General features: G+C 35.9%; 1 protein-coding gene across 1 annotated transcript in view; it reads right to left on the reverse strand.

The window, feature by feature from the left end:
• Positions 1-2,734: 2,734 nt before the first annotated feature.
• Positions 2,735-13,354, reverse strand: part of LOC140152994 (thrombospondin-1-like) — a 35,908-nt gene continuing 25,288 nt past the window's right edge. Inside the window, 10 exon segments of the mRNA XM_072175563.1 lie at positions 2,735-4,808; positions 6,048-6,207; positions 6,719-6,816; positions 7,994-8,068; positions 10,913-11,115; positions 11,374-11,601; positions 11,829-11,924; positions 12,140-12,278; positions 12,528-12,646; positions 12,957-13,116. Coding sequence (XP_072031664.1) covers positions 6,048-6,207; positions 6,719-6,816; positions 7,994-8,068; positions 10,913-11,115; positions 11,374-11,601; positions 11,829-11,924; positions 12,140-12,278; positions 12,528-12,646; positions 12,957-13,116 — 1,278 coding nt within the window. The 3' untranslated portion in view covers positions 2,735-4,808.

A 13,354-nucleotide genomic window follows, 5' to 3' on the forward strand; every position in this document is an offset into this window, starting at 1 on the left:
TGCATCTCATTTCGCGAAGTTTTTAAGGGAAAAACACCCCTTTTTTTAGCGATTTCGCGAATTATTTGCCCTTCGAAAATACCCCTATTTTCCCTAAAACGCGAACGATATTTCTAATAATACTCGTTTCTGGCAGAAACGTGTAGGCTGCTCGATGAAAATACCCTTTTTTTTTCAATTTCGCGAACACGTGGTTTGAAAAAACACCCCTTTTTTGTGTGTTTCGCGAATCGCGTTTCTTCATCTGAAAACACCCCTTATTTCGCGAAATTTTCGACGAGCATGAATACCCGCGGATGAACGGAGTGCGGGGGCCGGGGGGACGTTCCGGGGACGTAACCCCCCCCCTTCCCCCCACTCGTTATAGTGTTTGTTAAAATGCTTTATGATGAAACAGTAACTTTTTCCTTGATTTTGCGAGATTCTATAATTTGCTTCCACTATGTTTAAGTGATATTTATTTGCTTAAAATCTTTGACGTTGTAAGTCAATACAGTGTAAAACCTACATGACGTATGTTTTACAACTGTGTCATACGGATAATCTTTCTGGTAATTTTTCTTACCATTGTAATATGATCATTAACAAAGTTATGTTAACGTACGTCTCCTACAAAACCATTATCATTTAGGTGAAATTCAATGGTCGCCTCCCCCTTTTTTTAATAGTGTGAATAAACGTACGTGATCCGTGAAGATACCTAAATTATACGCATTTTCAGAAGAGGTACGCACACAATTCGAATTTGATGGGAGTACAATAAACGGAAACCGGAAGTGCAACGTCGCTGTAGATCTATAAAATACTAGTATTCAGGCCCGTACGCAGGGGGGGGGGGGTGCGGGAGGTGCGACCAAAAGTATACAAAAAGTCCCAAAATTTAAGAATTTGCGAGCGTAGCGAGCAAAAAAAATCAGGTTTTTACGGTTTTTTGGTCAAAAAGGTCCAATTTTGGGGGGAAAAGTCCACTTTTTACAAAATCGCCCCCCCCCCCTTTGGAAAAAAGTCCACTTTTTCAAAATCAGCACCCCCAAAAAAAATCCTGCGTACGGGCCTGCTAGTATTCGTGTTGCCCATAGAACTTTATTAAAATGTAATTAATACAATTTGTACAATTTGTGAATAATGGCTGGCTACAAATACACTTTGTAAAAAAAAACCTATGGGGAGACTGTGATAATTGTGGCCCTTTTTTTACATTTTTACCATGTAATTCTTTAAGTATGAACTGAAGAAGTAAAATTTCTGCTTAAGTGGATAGAGGCAACGGGTACCTATAATATGTGATAAATATAATTTGAAAATATATTACTATTTGCATAATATTTAACATTATGTTAATTGGTTTTAGGGGGCACAATTACCCCGTCCGTTGGAGTAATAGTGGCCCCGAACAAAATAGAGAATTTAAAGGGTATTGTGAATCCAATTCTTCCTGATAACAATTTACAATATTTATATCATAACAAATAAAAATTCCTTTATAAAGGGAATGGGCGCCCAATGTGAGCTTGTTCGTGATGTGGTGAATTCCATGGTGTTTAGATTTGGTATTAGAATGATTCTTTCTAGAGAAGAGGGGAAGATGATTAAATGTAAAAGATATGTGTTTGAGTGGGGGAGGTGTATGACAGGACCGTTTTGGATTGAATTAAATTTTATTGAAATGATGGTATGAAGCTTCCGTGTCAATTTGTGATCATATTGGGTGGGGGGTTTTGTTTTTATTGTAGTGAGGATACTAATTGCATTGGATATTGAATATTGTTCAATTTCGTTAAGCAGGGGTAAGACTGTTATGATTGATAGTATAGATGACGAGAATAATTATTTTGATTTTATAAAGTACCTTTCATTTCATTCATTTAAACAGATGCAATAAGCACTGATAATGTTTACAAAAAATACATTGATACTAAGCAACCCAAAATTATTAACATCTCCCAATCCGCAAAACGAAACCACGAAAACACACCAAGCGCCTGTCTGCCCTCGCTGGCACCAACAGCCAAAGCTGCACAGCGCCATCGGTTTATTTGGTGTTTTTAGGAGTCCATTAATTTTGTATTTTAAACAAAGGATAACGGGCTTATACGCACAAGATTACACTCGTGCATATTAGTAAACAATAATAAAATCAAGCAAGTTGTGTTTTTATTTCTAAGCTGGGCATACTTTTAAGCAAAACAGTTGCGAAGTAAATCTAGCAAGACCGAAATTAGAAGCTTTTTGCAAAGTTAAGCCAAATAAGGGGGCCGCCGTAGCGAGCGCTCCGAAAAGGGCCCGAACTCAATTGTAAAAATTTTAATGTTACACTGGTCCACTGACACTTTTAAGACTTGAGACTCGGCTGACTCGCAAATATATATCTAAAGCATGCATGATGGAGTCAGTATTGATTCCGTCTTAATACTGACCCGCAGAAATGTTCACATGCTTTTGGACCGAGGACCCACCTTTAAGGTAAGCCTAAAATAATCACAGGCCTGCATATTATACATTTATGCTTACGATCGTCCAGTTTTTTAAGGCATTTGGTCTACTCAATTACGTGCAATTTACCGTTTTCTCTTCTCTTCTCGTTTTCCCCTTTCCCTTCTCTCCATTGTTTTTGGAAGGAGGGTGGCCGGGCCCGCCCCCCCCCCTCATCCGCGCCTGGGGTGTCCGCCCTCCACTGAATTAAAAATATGGTGTACATTAATCACACAATTATCACGCATGTATCATCCCTTCATCCATTTCAAATTTTATTACAAAAAAACACATACATGCAAATACATCATACATTTTGGTGTGCAGAATTTTGACTTCTGCTAACGATCCGTCCCACGAAATTCCCCACAACTTACGATTATTAGCATTTCATGCTTTGTTTAATTGGTTTAAAAATCTGATAAATGATTTCGTGTCACAATACACTAAATGTAAATTTACTAAAACAGTGGAGACCGTATCACTTTTACAAAATACAAAATTTTTTACAGACAGAAATACACACTAACAACCCTCGGAGCAGCATTATATTGACAAAGCAAGACACATTCACACATTACAACATTTAATACATATATTATAAATAAATGCACAAAAATATCAAACCGTAGTTTGTTTTGACTAATACTATACAATATAATCATAATTTATATATACGAACAGGTTACTTAGTAAAAATTTCATATTGAGAACAAAAGGTTAACGAAACAAATAGAAAACCAAGATAGCACCAATTCTCAAACTGCTTAATTGGTTTCAAATAAATGTTATTGGTTTAGGACTGATTATTATTACTACACGCATGGCTTTATCATACGCTACAAACACAATAAATAAATATACAGCCATGTATAATGTTAAGTTGTTTTCAAATCTATAGGAGTAATTAGTCTAAATTAAAGTTGTAGTTCAAAACTTTACTTTTTTCCAAAAAAATATTATTGCTGCGTGCAGGTATTCGTATAATCTTTCACAATTGCTTATTTTGCAATTGGTTAATTTAATATGTTTATTGTTTAGTGTATAACCATGCCTTATTAAACGTTTGTACAAATCATATTTTCAACAATTAAAGATATGACTACACCATAAAACCCTATTACAATCATGAAATATTCTGAATTAGCTGAACTTGATGCAGACACATTATGTCTCAATTCATTCCCAGAGAAAATCACAGATACAAGAATACGTAATCTGTGAATAAATGCATAGATTAGATTTCAAAAAATGTAAACAAAATAGAATAGTAAATCGATAATAATAATTATAGAATATTTTTGTCGTGCATTAATATGCTATTATACAAGGCGGTGTTTTTCTCCTCTTTTTCTGATGGTAAGACACGTCGAATATTAAGACACAATATAAAGTTTCCTTTTTGTCCCTGAATAATTATCTTCAACCTTTTGCTCATTAATGTAAACTAACTATGAAGTAAACACAAACTAATATTTTCGTTTATTTCACAGTTTGTTTCAGGCACGACATCTAATTAGTGCCGATAAAGCTATCGGCGCACCACTGGGGACGATAATGTTTTAATTTGTGATCCAGCAAGCCAAAAGGAATAAGATTAAACTGTGCACCGGACATGGTTTACATCTTGTGAAGGGTTTAACACTTTAAACCCTTCTGGCTTGCTGTTTGCTTTAAAACATTATTATCCCTGACAGAACATTGATAATGCTGATAGCTTTATCAGCGCTAATTAGATGTATTGCCTTTAATACAACACATAAATCATTATAAATGTACTCAGCAATCTGTGGTCATCTGCCATACACCTTAACACCACAAGTCATATATACCTCTTTTTAAAATAATATCATAATTATCCAGATTTTTTTGCATATATACATTTACATTAAACAATAATACATGTACACTGTACAATTTTTTGAAGAGACAAATATTATAATTTTCATCACTAAAAGAAGCAGTCAAATTGGGTAAAACCACATCCAAATCAATGGATTCAATGTAAGCTTGCAGAGACCTTTCCCGAGATTCCCGATAATGCTCACATCAGTGATGAAGGAATTCGGAATCCATTGAAAGCTCCCTGCTTTCCCTTCAGCCGCCTTTGGGTCTTCATAGTAGTAACAACAGAGCACAAGGATGTTTTCATAACTTTGCAGATTTGGTATCACATCTTTTGAAATTTCAGTTCCCAAGAAGGTCTAATTAATGAGACTTTTGGTAAGTGTCAAGTTTTAAAATCCACAAAGAAGAGCCGTGTCATGGCTTAGTTAATACTCTGTGAAACTGTACGTACTGCATGGCTATCTCACATCTACGATGTTCTGTTGAAGCTGTGATAGAAATAATATAAAGGTACGAAATTAATATAATTACATGTTTCAGTAAGTTTATACAAGTTTTTTTTGTTGACATGACCTTTACCAGAATGAACGATTGTTAATTATAATATTTCCATGCTACTTACTATGTTCAGTCCCAGAACACCAAATATGGAAAGCATGACCTTTGACCTTGGCTGTTCAGCAGCACGTGGTGTGGTGATGTATTATGGGAAATGTACACACCAAGAAATCACATATAATTGAAATGACAAGGGTTGGTTCTCTTTGAATAAGCTTCAGATTTTTGACCGTATTCACCAGAAAGTTAGCTTCCACAGTAAAGGATATGGTGTATCTACTGAATACATGTGCATATCATGGTTGACCTTGTGGAATTGCCGGTCCAGTCATGAAGGGGATAATGAGATTAACCCAGTGCAGCCATTACTCTGGGCGGGTATCAATAATGCACTACTAATTTTCCATATTTGGCACTCTTATGGACTGATAATATATACTGCGCCAATAAAATATCCTTACACTTGGAAAAATAATCACAATTCCCAAACTGAACAATATTGGGGTAAATTTGTTTTTTTAATAGATGCACTAGCTAATCCTGCACATTATGACACCACATTGAATCCAATGTGACTTCAAGAAGCAAAGTTACAAGCATTTGATTAGACGAAGGTCCCGTTTTGAAAGTGACAAACTGGCCTATTCAAAACTCCACTGACTAGACATCTGGTTTGGGAGTGGTGAATGGCTAATTTATGCGTTTGGCTTTAATTTAAAACAAAAGGAACAAAAGAAAACTGAAACAAAAGAACTGACAAATAACATGAAAGTTATGAAAAGTATAGAGAAGTAAAAACTGAAATAAAAACTGTTTTAAATAACGCTTCATTGAAGAAACTGTGTTGTCTCTTTGGTTCGCTTGTTGGAATCTTTTTGAGCCTTGTATAGGCCAGTTTGTCACTTTTAAAACTGGACCTTCGTCTATTCAATTGCTTGTAACTTTACTTCCTGAGGTCACATTGGATTCAATGTGTTGTCATAATGTGCAGGATTAGATAGTGCATCTATTAAAAAAACAAATTTAACCCAATATTGCCCAGTTTTGAAATTGTGATTATTTTTCCAAGTGTAAGGATACTTTATTGGCGCAGTATAGAAATCGGACTAAGTGAATGATTAAAATAAGTAAATACATTATCAGTGTAATGACATTAATATAATACTCACTTATTCATCATCCAGCTCCGAATCACATCTAAATTCCAGATCTGAGAAGAAGACCATTTCTTGTGAGAAGCAATAGAGACCAAGCCTGCCCCCTCTTAACGTTGTATCATACTGTGGCCCAGAATCTGCTAACACTCGAGCACCTTCAAAAACTTTTACTCTGTGGACAGATAAAGATATAGGAGTAAGTACTGAATTTGTTTTTTTGTATGTGTGTTGTGTTGCTTTTTATTTACAAAAATAAATATTTGAAAGAAAAATTTTAAAATTTGTAAAAAAAAAGAGGAAAAAAAATGAAATTTGTAAATTTTGACCATTCTTCAAAGATTATTGTATTATTGGTTTCACTGTTTGTTCGCCGTAGAACATACTTGGGTCCTGATATGATAAGATCAGAATCAAGACTTGACGAAGCCAGGAGCTCCTCTTTAAAGGAATGTTTATGTGTTTATGAAACATTATCTCAGAGTCACTGTACATTTTGTTTGAAGTGCACAGATGTCAGAGGAATTACATGAGAAAAATATTGCACCTTAGAACAAAGATCTTGACCATGGTCATAATGGAGAAATCGAATTATTTATTTAATAACTAGCGTCGAAATGAGGCAAGCAGACAAATTATTTTGATTTGTGCGTTGACATTGGATTGTTTTCATGATTTCAAATTACCTCATATAGCCTGTTTCTGGTTTATGTACTAATATCCATCTGTAAGCTGTAAAATCTTTCCAGCCAATTTCTTTAGGATCACTCCATATCGTTGTGACCTGCAGAGAGATAGAAAATCATATGTAATATTTTCCTTAAAATTGAATAATAATGAAATATTAATGCTGTGACTGAGTTTTTATTCTGCAGCAGAGTTTTGAGGATATTGGATTCGTTTATCGGCACTGAGACATATGCAATATACTATCAACTGAAGATAAAGTGAAATCAAGGTCGATACCATCACAACCCTTCTGCAGAATGAAGGATTCGTCGAAACGTTGGTGTGCCTAGTTGGAATAGGTATGTCTGGTTCTTTTTCTTGGCATATCTGCCTTTATATGATATTACACAACAGCTATATAACAACTCAGCCCACAGCTCACATGCTCAGTAAATGGCTTTAAAATAATGATTAGTAAGTTCAATTCACTCTTACATGAAACCTGTGGTGGCTGCATAATAATCAAATGCACTCATGTGAGGTTGTATGCAACCTTAAAACATTACAAGGGAAATACAATGACATTGCCAGGTTCTTTCAGATACACCTTGGTTATGCAAGATGCCATTCAACACAACCTATTATTACTTTATGGTGTCTCCCAAAGGACAACAACGTTGCACAGAGATTACAAACGCCCTCTTCTCAATAAAGTCCCAGAGATTTTCTCTACATCCCGGACCTAAATAACCGGTTATTCTCATATCCGTAATAAACGTTTAATAGAGTCCAAGCTAATTACCGTCTAGCTTAGCAATCTCTATGGATATCAAAGCTAAATTTGATACTTTAAACCCATGGGATGCGTGACATCGGTTAGCCAATAGTATTAGAAGATATTTGAAGGGGTTTTCAGTTGAATGAAACAACGTTGACTATAATTGGTTGGAAGAAATTTAAAGCCGAGAAATAGTGTTGTGTCTGTCCGAAACGTTTCTTTGCAAAAAAAAGGTCAACGGGTGGGACAGGAGTAGAACTCCAATTACCGTTCTATTAGCCACGGCGTATTCGAGATTCGAAGCCACACTTTCGATCTTGGTTAGGGTTGAAAGTGGCATGCAATAATTCAGCCAGTTGGCAAATGGTCGGGCAATGTGATATTTTACCTTTGGATTTGATTTGACTAGGTTTATGAAAGGAAAAACTTTTCAAATCAAACTTAAGCTTCAGATTTCCAAATACAATCTTCTATTAAATTTAAAAAGGGGGAATTAACAAAGTAGTGAGCTTACCTGGCCTTCTGTATCTCCCGTATGCCACATAGCATTTCTCAAATTTTCTCCAGGTCCTGTGGTCGAGTTGATTAACTAAAGAAAATATAAATATAACAACAAATGAGACATCAAGTTACCCTTGCTACAAACCTTCAAATCAATGACAAGCATACCAAGAAAATGATCGGATGTCGTGAAAGTATGGATGTCATTGGTAAAATTCAAAGCAATTCAGATACTGCATTGTCAGCACAACAGGTGTGATTTTTTTTCCAGTTTCAAGCAGAGGGCCTATGCTGCAAATGCAATACTTGACTTCATCATGTTCATTAAAAATTCAGGCATGCAAGTTCTTATAAAGCAATCTGGTTTTCGTATAATTTGTCCAAAGATCAGCGTAACCTTAATCAAATTCTGTATTGTAAGTATCAATACTTATGAAGAGCAGAGGATGTAGGTCACGTGAGAGGTGACGAGGGACGTTATTCCTGAGCGGGAAATTAATAAGTTTCCTGAACAGCTTGCAATCTAGCCATTCCAATGAAAGCAGCTTATCCTTTTGCACAAGACAAATTTCCTGTCATTTTCCCCCCCCTCCTTCTTGTTGGCTGTCATTTGCTGTGTCAGTTCATTTTAGGTAAAACTGACTAGCTACGTAAGGATTGTCACCAATACTTGTTACTGTTGTTTAATTTGTTTGTGCCTTAATAGAATTGACTGAGAATGATTGAGATGTTCATATTTTAAGTTATTCTCCAGAATAAAGCGTTTCTTTTCAGTTGTACCTTTGGCACAATAAGCTAGCTGCAATATATATGAGCAGCGATGTTGCACCCAAGCATCCAATACGATTTTATGCCGAATTAGGAAACGAGTATTTGATCTTGTCTAATTAACGCCCATGAATAAATAACACTAGTTCCTTTGATCACCTGTTGACGATTAGTTTAGAATAGGCCCCTACACTTGCACATGGCAAGAACACATGACATTGAACCATATATAAATAGGTTGCTTCTATTTCAATTGGTCACAATCAGCCATGTGCTCTATGAACTATCTGAGGGGAAGCCACATTCCGTCACCTGTTCAACGTTCATCAAGTGTGTCCACAGATTTAACATTCCATACATATCTGACAATGACTTCTACATTCGGGCGGAATAAGTGAAGCCTCAGGTGAGACTAGTTTCATAGAAGCTATTTGCAACAGCTTCCTCGACTTCCCGGAGTTGCCTAATGTGGTTTACATTGTATCCTGAATGTTGCATTGAGCATTGGGTCTTGATTTTATCACGGGCTGCCTCTATGGAGCCCCCGGGTGGGGTGGCGGGCTTCCGAGTCACAGTATGCCAATTGCCACGACAGGTGATCTGTCAGACATTACACAACACAGGCAACCGGAGGAACCCGGGAATGGAAACAAGATACAAACCAAAACGTGATCACTACTTCTGATCATTCAAGTTGGCAATATAGGAACTAAAAATAGATCTGCCCTCCTATCTGGCAAATATCTGTTACAATGAGTTTGCAAAATATTCAACGTAATAAAAAATTGTTGGACTCATTCCACTATCTATACCTCTCACGTATATTTCTAATTACTCGGAAGTTTTCTTTTCTAAACTGTACAAGTTATCTGTAGTGTTTTATTTTCTTTCATTCTTTCTCCGCCGGCGGAGTTTGTTTTGTTACTACTGAGAGAACCACATTGCCTCTAGATCATGGTGGCATTTTTAACCTCTGGATATTGGTATCAATATCATTGAGTAAATAAGTATAGATAAGCGGTAATTCTTGATGGGAATTCGTAGGTATTATACTATTTCTGCGAGTACGCCGTTGGTTATCAGAGTACCGGTGCAACAGATCCCTGTGAGAGTTGTTGAGCTTTTGTCAGATGTGTCTCGACCACGTACTGTAATAATCGACGGCGTACTCGTAAAAATATTATAACCTATCATTGAGTAACTTTGCATCCGAGAACCTTTGTGACCATCCGGAGCGAAGTGGTTCTCCGGAACCACACCTTGGAGACCACCGTAACTCGGTCTAAATAAAGCCTTAACTATTTTGCGATTCTGATCTATAAGTACTGAAATATTCATTGATTCAATTTCTGCTGCCAGTGATTTGGAGGATCACCTAATCGTAACATATTATTCAATTCATAACGACTTGTCTACGATAAGACTCAATCTTACTTACATTTTGTGAGTTTCAACATTGGAAATTGATCAGAAAGGGCAAATATATTGTTGAAAGTTATATAAATGTGAAATGACTTTATAACAACATTGTTTTCCCCTAGAAGCTTTCAGCAAAGTTCAAAGTATTTATAGTTGACTGTTTACAGGTGATGGCGTAGGCGATAGATGTAGACATGTCATTTTGATTGGCCATGTTCTTGCAACTCATTTCCTACCCAAACAGGAATGTCAACTCAGCACTTTGTAAAGTGCAGCATGTATCCTTCTTGGACGTCGAGTTTAATTTTCATCAGCTCATAACTTCTATGAGTGCAGAATATAGTATGTATGACATGCAATTTTAATAATTTATAGTTGCAATAATTGTAATTGTATCATTCAATCAAACTTACTGTTCCAAGTACTTCCCAAAGCAAATCACACTTTGAGATAACTGTTTTGTTGTTTGTTTATTTTAAATGGGACATTCGGCAGGTTAAGTTTGTCAAAGTCTTGCATTCACATCTGGTAAACCAGCCAAACAAACATATTTTTCATCGTTCAGGAATGTCATGACAAATGCTTTTCAGAAAGTGCAGTATTTACTCTAGCCCTATGTAAATTTGCTCCTGATAAACTTTACAGAGGTGGTCACTGCTTGTCTCTTGTTCATAGTGTGATTTGTATTCTATTCCAAGGTCATAGTAATACTGCAAAACCGATGAAACAATAAATGATTTCTTACCTTAAGTTGTAAGCCGGCAGTAGCATTTGCCATCTTGTCATCATCCAATGTATGCCAATATGGTTGTGAAATCTGTTTCCACATGACTGCATAGAATCTATGACTTGATTGGTAACCAAAGATAAAACCTGCATAATCGTCATCTTTTTCGGTGTTCACATAGAAGGTACCACTAAATTTAACCTCTTCGAATTCATCATAACCTTGAAAGTGAAAACAAAGAGCACCACAGGTTAACACCCTCTTCATCAAGAATAGTAATTTTAGTTTGCCATTTGCTTTACTCCAATAAGTAGTTACCACACCAGTTTTATATTCACTGCACAAGTTATATTCAACATTATGTTGATAAAATTATGTTCACCCTGTCATAACTTGGTCATGCATCTTTGATTTAGAAAAAGAACCAGTCAACTGTCAATTGCACAGAACAAGAAGGAACAGCAAGGTGTAATTCTTACCAATAGCAAGTCCAGGGTCTCCGTTGACAGTCTGTACCACTTCTTTGCCTCTATTCCTGACAATCCAATGCGGATCATGTTGAGCCACTCCGGATGGATCCATGAGGATAGATTGGAATTTAGAAACATCTGTGGTTGAGATAAGGGCGTTCTCTGGACAGGTATCTTGATAATCTGGGACACCATCCCCATCAAAGTCAAACTCACATGGATCACCTCTGCCGTTATCTGTAAAAAGGTAAGACGTGGAATTACGTACAGCTCTTAGGACACATGTACAGAATTCACACATTATACAATCAAAGAGAAAGGGTGAAATGGTAATAAGATAAATTCATCAATTAAAAATGTAATCTTTACTCCCATAAAGCATGTATAATAATTATGTATGGGAGATCATGTATCTGATAATTGCCTGGTAATATTTGTATACCTTATCATTTTCTATGCCTTACCATTGGTGTCATTTTGGCCTGGATTGTAGATGAGTTTACAGTTATCAGCATAATCTGGGATACCATCATTGTCATCGTCTTCGTCACAGGCGTCACCTAAAAGTAAGATAACAATATGGGTTACCATTACTTAATAACCATTTGCATAAACTTGTTTATTTTTTCTGCAGAACCTATTACAGGCACTTTGTGAGATGCTCTTTGGTCTTTCATTCAGTGTTTCATTCAAATGTACGGCATCAATATTTCATGCAAAAGAAGGTAACAGATTTGAACGTTAAAATCAAAGATAAACAATAAGGAAAGCTTACCGATTCCATCGTAGTCGTGATCTAGTTGACTGGCATTGGGAATGTATGGACAATTGTCCAGATCATCTTGATGTCCATCATCATCAATGTCCAAGTCTGTGTCACATTCATCACCTACATTGTCAGAATCACTATCAGTCTATGAATTAAAAAAAAAACACCACATACATAATTATTCAAATGGCATATATCCTATATATTTGCGACTTTTAATAGAATCAATGTCTACTATGAAAACATCTGAAACACCTAAAATGTTACTAATCCATTTTTTACTAATACTATCAGACTATTGTTTTTAATACAACAGTATATATACCCTTTCTGCTAAGCAGCATACAGCAAAAAAATAGAAAAAATGTGATATGGAATGATGAAGCTGTCTTACCTGGTCAGGGTTGAGGATGAAGGGGCAGTTGTCACAGAGGTCACCCCAGCCATCTTCATCACTATCGACTTGATTGGCGTTCGCCACGTATGGACAGTTATCCCATTCATTCAAGAAGCCTGCAAGACAATAAAAAATATGAACAGATGCAGATGACATGATAAGCTCGAAATACAAGATGATTTGCTTATGATCCCGTTCGGGTAAATGATCCAAGTATTCTGTGAGTATGTTTTATACTTTGTCTACCAACATGATTGATAATTTCACTGATTCCTATTAATCATAAACAATTTCCTTTTTTTTCCACTAGTTTCTTTTGGATAAATGGGTTATCATTATAATCATTGTTTCCCTTTATGAAATTCATGTTAATGAAACGAGTAAAAACATTAAAAACTATGTATATGATAATTTTATGATACTCACCATCATTATCAATATCTGGATCACAAGCATCTCCTTTTGAATCTTTGTCTGTGTCTTCTTGGAAGGTATTAGAATCCCATTTACAATTATCACAGATATTACCAACACCATCATTGTCATCATCTTGTTGGTATGTATTGGCTATGAATGGACAGTTATCCTGTAAAGAGAGGAAGACAGTCAAATATGAATGTCTAGGATTATAGAAAGCCTTCTCAAGTTAACTATTAATACGATATAGATCCTTGATAATGATATTTAAAATGAAGTTTTGAAGTCACGCCATTTTGATTGGAATGAAAAATGAAGTTACAGCATTGTTGAGAGAGAAAGACTCATAGAGAGAAAGAAATAATGAGAATGAGAAGAAGATGGAAAGAATAAGGAGGAGGAGAAAA

The sequence above is a fragment of the Amphiura filiformis genome, chromosome 5 (genome assembly GCF_039555335.1).
Source record: "Amphiura filiformis chromosome 5, Afil_fr2py, whole genome shotgun sequence".
NCBI classification, from domain to species: Eukaryota; Metazoa; Echinodermata; class Ophiuroidea; order Amphilepidida; family Amphiuridae; genus Amphiura; species Amphiura filiformis.